This window comes from Chiloscyllium plagiosum, chromosome 5 (assembly GCF_004010195.1).
Source record: "Chiloscyllium plagiosum isolate BGI_BamShark_2017 chromosome 5, ASM401019v2, whole genome shotgun sequence".
NCBI classification, from domain to species: Eukaryota; Metazoa; Chordata; class Chondrichthyes; order Orectolobiformes; family Hemiscylliidae; genus Chiloscyllium; species Chiloscyllium plagiosum.
The window spans coordinates 23421783-23431761 of NC_057714.1; the positions used below are offsets into that span (position 1 = coordinate 23421783).

General features: G+C 39.3%; 1 protein-coding gene across 2 annotated transcripts in view; it reads left to right on the plus strand.

Annotated features, from left to right (window-relative positions):
* Window positions 1–8384, plus strand: part of pex1 (peroxisomal biogenesis factor 1) — a 108873-nt gene extending 100489 nt beyond the window's left edge. For both annotated transcript variants that reach the window (XM_043689702.1, XM_043689703.1), the window contains 2 exons: window positions 5985–6115; window positions 7956–8384. In XM_043689702.1, coding sequence (XP_043545637.1) covers window positions 5985–6115; window positions 7956–8037 — 213 coding nt within the window. In that variant the 3' untranslated portion in view covers window positions 8038–8384. The remainder of the gene's footprint in view (window positions 1–5984; window positions 6116–7955) is intronic.
* Window positions 8385–9979: the final 1595 nt, after the last annotated feature.

Genomic DNA, 9979 nt, shown 5'->3' on the forward strand with positions numbered 1-9979 from the left:
TCCTTTATTGGTCAGAATACGGAGAACAGGTGTTGGGAGGACATGTTGCAGCTGTATAGGACATTGGTTAGGCTACTGTTGGAATATTGCAAGCAATTCTGGTCTCCTTCCTATCGGAAAAATGTTGTGAACCTTGAAAGGGTTAGGAAAAGATTTACAAGGATGTTACCAGGGTAGGAGGATTTGAGCTATAGGGAGAGGGTGAATAGGCTGGGGCTGTTTTCCCTGGAGCGTCAGCGGCTAAGGGGTGACGTTATAGAGGTTTATAAAATCATGAGGGGCATGGATAGGATAAATAGGCAAAGTCTTTTTCCCTGGGGTAGGGCAAGTCCTGAACTAGAGGGGGAGAGGGGAAAGATATAAAAGAGACGTAAGGGACAATTTTTTCCACACAGAGGGTGGTGTGTGTATGGAATGAGCTGCCAGAGGAAGTGGTGCAGGCTAGTACAATTGCAACATTTAAAAGGCATCCGATGGGCATATGAATAAGAAGGGTTTGGAGGGATATGGGCCAGGTGCTAGCAGGTGGGACTGGTTTAGGTTGGGATATCTGGTCGGTGTGGACGGGTTGGACCGAAAGGTCTGTTTCCATGCTGTACATCTCTATGACTCTATAACTGGTCCATGTTAACCATGTTCCCAAACCAAACTAGTCCCACTTGCCTGTGTTTTGGCCCATATCCCTCCAAACCTTTCCTATTGATGTACTTATCCAAATGTCTTTTAAATGATTTTCTTTGAACACAACTTAAACTAGAAAACTGAAAATGAGAGAACATATGGACACAGCTCCATACATTTCCACTGCACACATCAGCCTATCATTCAGAAAATCATTGTTTTGAATCCTTGTTCTGACCTTTGGCAATTGAAAAAGGTCAGTTGGCTGGGTGTCATTCAGATTAAATTGCTTCATGAATTTCTAGCTAGTCAGATTGAAGACATTTGAAACTCCCCTCTCTATTGGTTCTCTGTTGTTTAATTTGATTTGTGGATCACCCACCTCGGTTTGACCACTGATACTGTTAAAGGCTTAAAATGTTTACATTAGATTAGATTAGATTAGATTACATTACAGTGTGGAAACAGGCCCTTCGGCCCAACAAGTCCACACCGACCCGCCGAAGCGCAACCCACCCATACCCATACATTTACCCCTTACTTAACACTACGGGCAATTTAGCATGTCCAATTCACCTGACCTGCACATCTTTAGACTGTGGGAGGAAACCGGAGCACCCGGAGGAAACCCACGCAGACACGGGGAGAACGTGCAAACTCCACACAGTCAGTCGCCTGAGGCGGGAATTGAACCCAGGTCTCCGACGCTGTGAGGCAGCAGTGCTAGCCCACATTGTTATAGTTTATTTAGACATTTGGTTCAGCAACCTTGCGATCCTAAGTGGAATCACATCACGAGTTATCTATGTTAATGTATATCACAGAAATAATTTCAAGCACATTTGAGAGTTTTTTGTACACTAAATACTTAAGAATTGCATGAGCTTACCATTCCGGTCTATAGATTTTGTTCAAAAGCACGAATGTTTTAAAAATTAATCAATATAGAATAACTTGGTCATGTGAATCATTCCTGAACACTAAATACTATTGCAGAAAAAGGCAGGGTTATTTTTAAATTAAGATGACTTTTTTAATACATGTGTAGGATGTGAGCATTGCTGGCTCGCTAGCATTTATTGCCTGTCCCTAGATGCCCTTGGGAAGGTGACGGTAAGCTGCCTTCTTGAACTGCTGCAGACTATGTACTGTAGATTTACCTACAATGCCATTCAGGATGGTATTCCAGGATTATGACCCAATGAAGGAACAGCAATATACTTGCAACTCTAGATGAGTGGTTTGGCTAGGAACTTACAGGTGGTAGTGTTCCCATGTATTGGCTGCCCTTGTCCTTCCAAATGTAAGTTTTCAGGATTTGGAAGTTGCTGTATGAGGATCTTTGGTGAATTTCTTGTATATAGCACATAGTGTCAGTTGTGCAGGGACTGGGTGTTTTGTGGATGTGGTACCAATCAAGCAATCTGTTTTGTCCTGGATGGTGTCAAATCTGTTGAATGTTATCACCACACCCATCCTGACATAAGTAACCTTCTATCGTACTCCTGACTTGTGCCTTGTAGATTACATGCTTTAGTTTTAGTTACGTGCTTTAGTTACATGCGGCAGTATTCCTGGACTCTGACCTGCTTCTGTAATCAGTGTTTATGTGATGGGTCTGTTTGAGTTTCTGGTCAAGGCTAACCACAAGGATATTCATAATGGGGGATTCAGAGATGGTGAAACAATTGAATGTCAAGGGTAATGGTTAGATTGTCTCTTCCTGATGATGGTCATAACCTGGCATTTGCCGCTTATCACCCCAAGCCTTGATTTTGTTCCGAGCTTATTGCATTTGAACATGGACTGCTTCTGTATCTGAGCAATTGCGAATGGAGCTGAACATTTGTGCAATCAGCAAACGACCCACTTCACACGTTATGACGGAGGGAAGGTAGTCAGTGAAGCAGCTGAAATCACTAATGTTCAACGGCTATCTTTCTATCTCCCAGGTATGATCCCAATTAATGGAGAGTTTGCCCCGATACCCAGATTCCAGCTTTGCTATGGCTTCTTGATTCCACACTGTTGTCAAATGCAGCTTCGATGTCAAGAGCTGTCACTCACTCCTCAGCTCTGGATTCAGCTCTTTTGTTCATATTTGAACCAAGGCTGAAATGGGGTCAGGAGTTGAGTGGCCCTGGTGGAACCCAAACCAGGCACCAGTGAGCAGGTTATTGCTGAGTAGGTGCTATTTGATAGCACTACTGATTACACCTTCCATCATCCATCATTTTACTGATGGTTGAGAGTAGATTGATGGGGTGGTAATTGGCAAGATTGGATTTGTAATGTTGTAACAGTACAATAAAAGCTTGGTTAGGGGAGTGGCAGATTCTAGAGCACAAGTCTTCAGCACTATTCCTATAATGTCAAGTCCCACAGCCTTTGCAGTATTCCGTGCCTCCGCATGTTTCTTGATATCGCATGGAGTGAATCAAATGGGTTGAAAGGACTACTGGAGGAGGCTGCAATAGATCAATCAGTTGGTACTTCTGCCTGAAGATTACTACGAATGCTTAGTTAAAAATCACACAACACCAGGTTATAGTCCAACAGGTTTAATTGGAAGCTGCTTCCAATTAAACCTGTTGGACTATAACCTGGTGTTGTGTGATTTTTAACTTTGTACACCCCAGTCCAACACCGGCATCTCCAAATCATGACTACGAATGCATAAGTCTTATCGTTTGCACTGTTTTATTGGAAATTTCCATCATTGAGGATGAGTATGTTTGTGGAACTGCCTCCTCCAGTGAATTAGTTGTTCATCACCATTCACAACTGGATAGGGCAGGGCTGCAGAGCTTAGATCTGGTCTTTTGGTTGTGGGATCATTTTAGCTGTATCGCTTGCTGCTTACACTGTTTGGCATGCTTTCACCAGGTTGAGACCTCATTTTTAGGTTTGCCTGGTGCTGCTTCTAAGTTGAAACTTTATTGCTGGAACAGCACAGCAGGTCAGGCAGCATCCAGGGAACAGGAGATTCGACGTTTCGGGCACAGGCCCTTCTTCAGGCCTGTGCCCGAAACGTCGAATCTCCTGTTCCCTGGATGCTGCCTGACCTGCTGTGCTGTTCCAGCAATAAAGTTTCAACTTTGATCTCCAGCATCTGCAGACCTCACTTTCTCCTGGTGCTGCTTCTAACATGTCCTCCTGTACACACTATTGAACCAGATTGATTCCCTTTGCATGATTGTAATGGTTGAGTGGGGAATATATTGAGCCATGAGGTTGCAGATTGTGCTGGAGTCCGATTCTGTTGTTGGCCCACAATACCTTATGAATGCCCAGTCATGAGGAGTTGGATCTGTTCAAAGTCTGTCCCATATGGCACACAACACAACGAGAAAGTGAAGTCTTTGACTCCACAACGACTGTGCAATGGTCACTCCCACTGTTACTGTTGCAGACAGATGCATCTGAAGCTGACAGAATGGTAAGGATGAGGTAAATTATGTTTTTTCCTCTTGGTTCACTCACCACCTGCCACAGATTCAGATCAGCAGCTATGTCCTTTAGGACCTAACCAGCTCGATCAGTAGTGCTGCTGAGCCACTTGATGGAGGACATTGAAATTCTTCATCCAGAGTACATTTTGCACCCTTGCCATCCTCCATGCTTTCACCAAGTATTGTTTAATGTGGAACAGATTTATCCGCAGAAGGAGGACAGTACGTGGTAACCAAAAGGAGATTTCCTTTCCCATGTTTAACCTGTGGCCATGAGACTTCATGGGGCCTGGGGTAAATGTTGAGGACTCCAAGGAAAACTCTGTCATCTCTGCTAAGTCTCATCTTTTGGCAGAATAGGACATATCCATGAAAGTGTTGTTGGTGAAATTTGGAATTATGAATATAATAAATGTTAAGCACCATAACTGGTATCAACATTGATTTTTGTAATATTGTAAAATGTTAATTCACTTATGGGCTATGGACATCGCCAGTATTTTGTTACATAAAGGCCTACAATGTATGGTCGTATGCCATTTGGCCCATTGAGTCCACACCAATCCTCTGAAGAGCATTCCATCCAGTTCCTGTAACCCACCTAACTTGCACATCTTTGGACTGTGGGACAAAACCGGAGCACCCAGAGGAAACACTCTTAGACACTGGGAGAATGTGCAAACAGTGGAATCAAACTCTGGTCCCTGGTGCTGTGAGGCAGCAATGCTAACCACTGAATCACAGTACTGCGACGTTCCCAATTCCTAGTTGCTCTTGTAAGCTGCCACTTTGAATTACTGCGGTCTCCATGCCTTTAGGTTGACCCACAATGTCCTTGCGCAGGGAATTCTAGGATTTTGACCCTGTACCAGTTAAGGAATGGCGATGTATTTCCTAGTGAGAGTGCTAAGTGACTGGCTGCCTTCTAGAAAGATGCTGCGGCTTTGTAAGGTATTGTCTAAGGATCTTTGGTGAATTTGTGCAGTGCATTTTGTAGATAGTAGACACTGCTGTTACTGAGCATCAATGGTGGAGAGTGAATGCTTATTATGCAGTACCCATCAAGCAGGTTACTTTGTTCTGGATAGTATCAATCTTGTGTTGTAGTTGCAATCATTCAGACACATGGGGAGTCAGGATGTGAGTTATACACCATGATATTACTAGCTTCTGACCTGCTTGTAGCCACTGTTTATGATCAATGGTAACTCAATATGGGGGAATTCAGAGCTAGTAATATCACTGAATGTCAAGGGATGGTAAGATTGTCTGTCTCTTATTGGTGATGTTCATTGTCTGACATTTATGTGGAGCAAATGTTACTTGCCACTTGTCAGCCAAAGCCTGGATATTGTCATGATGTTGTTGCATTTTAACAATGTTGCCTTTTAATTTTTGAGATTGCAATCACCAAAGTTAGAGCTGTGCTAGAGTGCCATCAACAGCAGCCCCTTTACAGATGTGAATTACATGTTTAGAAGATTAGTTTATTGTGAACGAATATGCTGAAAGGTTGACTTCTGTGAATTTGATGGATACAGGCTTGAAATAGATCATCATAGAAATTGAAATAATTTCTTTCAATGAACCAATTGAAGAAATACCAGGGTTGCTGTGACTATATAGCTGTCAATCTTTAGCAATCTGGCTGTCTCCCGATTACAGTACTTATTTTTAATATCTATTTCAACATAAGGTAGCTTTTGAAAAATCATCAATAAAGGATTATTTTGTAATGAAATTACCTACAGATCAACTGGACTATTTTTATTCTGCAGATTTATATAATTGTTTATGGTACCTTACCATTTGTTTTTCTAACACTGCAAAGAACAATGATAGAGCCAAGTTTTTTTAAAAAAAAAAGCCAAGCAATTCTCAGTTTTGTTCTGTGATTTTTTTTCATTCCAGGAGGGTCCTTCCCACAATCAGTCAGGACCCGTAAGCTCTTCACAATTTATTTGTCAGTCCCACCTACTAACAGCATTGACAAATACAAGACCTTCTATCAGTCAGCAAGAATGGTGCAACTTTGTAGAACTGTGAGTAGAAATTCTTGCTAAATTAAAGGTGAATTTTATGCAAATATTTAGATACATCATTCCAATGAAGTTTGTGTAATATTGTTTTCAATATGGGGAAATTGCATTTATAACTCCATAATTTTTTAAATCTGTGAATATCCAAAATCCTGCAAAATTTTAAAGATAAAGCACTATTGGATTGTGAACAGATTTGGGCCATCTTAAATAACATAGAAAACCTAAAACTGCTTTCCAAACAGCATTGTTAGAAACACCCCTCGGACTGCAGTTGTTCAAGGTGGCAGCATACTGTCATTTCTGTTGGGCAGTAAATGCTGGCTCAGCCAGCCACACCTACATTTCTATTAACAAATTTAAATAAACTTGAAGGGTTAATGGAGAGCTGAATTTCACCAGCATATAGTCAGAAACATGTGTAGTTTGTGGTAAGCATGGGTGGCAGCATTTAGATAAGTTGTGGAAGTGGGAAGATGAGCCATTGCAGATGACTGAGGTTAATAGTGGATAACTAAGAGTGGAACTGAATGAGTGCAATTCAACCCAGCTGAATGAGGAGGAATAGTGTTACCAATTATGACAGAAGCTGACAAATTATTTCAGGGCTTTCGGTAAACATGAAAACGTGTTTGGAAGGATTCAGATGCAACATTCTGGGAAAAATTCATCTCTATTTATTTAGGAAGTGACAACATGTGCAAGGAAGTTTGGAAGTAGAGTAGTAAATTGCCAGGGTAGAGAGGGCAAACTTAAATAGTGGACTTTAGTCAGTGTATTTAGTTGTTCCTTAAATCTCCCTCCAATGTTTTTGTTAGCTTCTGCGCTCATACAGATGTTTGAGTTAAGGGTGTAAAAGATTGTGGAGAACAGTTAAGAAAATGGAGTTGAGACTAAAGGCAAGGCCAAATCAGCCACATGAAGCGTTACATCAAATAGCTTATGTTATCTTTTCCATTAAGTCTCATTTCCTATGACTCAACACTCTTATTTACTTTGTTTATTCTTAAGCAATTACTTGCTCTATTCAACTTATTAACTTGTGTATAATCTTGGAAAATTATACAAAAAGTTGTCTCTGAAGGTTGGGTGAATAGCAAATGTGCTTTCCCTCAAATTGCAAATTCAAAGAGAGGAATTATTTACCAATCAGCAGTAAACTATTTGATTAACGTTTAGTCATCACTGCCTGAGTACATTGCTAATTAAATAAAGCAAGTACTCCAGTAAGCATGCAAAATGAAACAAACTCAGTTAGCTAACATTTCTAAAATGTATCAAATATTGTCAAGATTTTTAAGAAATATAAATTTGTTGTGGATTTGGTTTATGGTATTTTCAAGTTTAGATTGAAATGCATTTGAATTCAGCTTTAACTTCTGGATTATTTCTCTTGACATATTAAAACAAATTCAAGTCACTCAACAGCTGCATGAGCTATAAAAGGCCATAAATTTCCAAAATCCAATTTCAAATACTTTATATTAAAAAAAATGTGAAAGGTAAGATGTTTTTTTTTTTCCCCTCAGCCTTATGGCTATCTCAAATTTGTATTCCACTGACCACCATTTTGGATGGTTCAAAATGAAATTTATTAATCCTTTCTCAAGAAATTAGAAACATTCAGCCCTTTTATTCTGTTGATATGATGTAAGATTGAGAACCTCTCCAGTATTATTGATGAATTATGGTTTAAAATAATGAAAATGTCTACATTATCTTTTAAGAACTAATTTGAGAATTTTACTTTATGCATAAAGTTCTGTCTGGGCAGAGGTGTTTGTCTTAAAAATCTGGCATCCTCCAATACATGAACATTAATAGCTTTGCCTTTGTCTTTAAGGTATGATGGTTTTCAAAAATCTCGAGGCACTAAGAAGCAGAGTGGAGTCATTAAGGCTGGACAGAGAGTCACCTTGGCATAAGTAATTTCCTTTGAAAAATGGAAAAGTCAAATCAAATCTGTTGCACAATCCTTTATTTGATTCAAAAATATATAGTGGCTTCTGGTCCACTTCACACAATGTTAATCTTAATCTTTTACATTATTATGTTTGCAACTGTGATTAACTTTAAGTTCACCATAATGCTTTAATGTAAAAAATATACTTTAAAGGACTAATTCAAATTGATTGTATTTTTGTTTAAAAAGTAATAAATGCTTTCACTTTACTGTCTCAGCCATTTAAATTGAAATATTCAGAGTAGATTCCAATGACAGTGGTACAGGAAGAGCTTTGCAGCTAATCACTTACTCGAAATTTCATGAGGTTAGTCAATGTTTATCCTTTCATAAGTTGTTTAAATATGGCCCACTAGTCAGTGCTGCCATTCCAAAAATCATATTTACAAGAGTCTAATATGAAATTAACCTTAGAACATTTGGAATTAAGTCTGGAATTCTCAAATGTTGTTGAGAAGCAACAGGCTCTGAATCTCAAATGCTTTATAGTACTATGATTACCTCAAGTCACCTTCAAAGAAATTGAACCAAGCTATAAATATTACTTTGAAATAATTTTTAGTTTGTAGGTAGAAGTAGAGTGAATAGTCAAGGTCTTTTCCCTAGGGTGGGGGAGTCCAAAGCTAGAGCACACAGGTCTGTTTTAAATTTTGCCCCTCACCTTAAACCTAAGTGGGCAACTTTTTCCCCACACAGGATGGTGCGTGTATGGAATGAGCTGCAAGAGGAAGTGGAGGAGGCTGGTATAATTATACCATTTAAAAGGTATCTGGATAGGTGTATGAATAGGAAGGATTTAGAGAAATATGGGCCAAATGTTGGGAAATGGGATTAGATTCATTTAGGATACCTGGTCAACATGGATGAGTTGGACTGAAGGGTCTGTTTCCATGTTGTACAACTTTGATTCTACTGGAAGTGAAGTTGCTTTTAAAGTTCATTGCTTCAGCATCTTGCATTTAAGTGTTCTTTTCTGGATGGGGAAAACCTATTCAAAATCAAATACTTCCCAGTAATAATTTCTAAAATAGGGCTAACAAGTGCCAGAATCTTTATCAAATTATTTAATGTGCCTAATCTTAATTTCAGGTAGCCAAAGATACATCCAAGGGGCACATTTATACAGCCATAGTTGCATTTAGTGCACATATCTGGTGTTGGTTATCCTACCATATACAGGATGAAATTCAGCACCTATGGATAGTCTTGTGCCTTCTCACCTTTTGGGAACATCTAGACAATAACACAACATTTGTTGCCTGGAAGTTGCCAGTTGGTATTCACCTGTTTTTATCTGCCAGTCTTTATCCATACCAGTTTAGTTTCTTTGAAAATAGCTTTTCCCAATCAATATCCTATATTCCAATATTTTGATTATTCCCTAATATTTTACATGGAAATTAATCATTGTGGTCACTGTGATACTCTCCTGACTTTTGCTATTTATTCAAGTACTTCCTCCCTGTTGCAGTATTTCGAGGGCCATGAACTGTCTTTTACACCCTACCCCAATCACCAGAACAGTCCTCCTTTTCCTCTTTCATTTCTACCAGTCCCATTCACCCAACTTCTGAAGAAGTGTTCATGGTCTATGTCTCAAACTAATATTACTTACTGTACATTTACATTTTAGAAATCATTCTATTTGTTGTCTATTTCTGGTCTCTTGCATAGGATATTTAAGTTCACCACATTGGCTCAAACTTATTTTGACTTCTGCTTCAATTTAGAGGTTTCCTTCACAACAAATTGAAACAGTTGATTTTTAGGACAGCCTGACAATGGCATCACAGTTTTTCTTTTAACATTGATAAGCTTATCAGATTTTTCCAAAAAGTATAGTGAGAGCTTTGTGGAGTTCATTAACCCATCACTAATCCTCCTATACACATTCAATCACTATT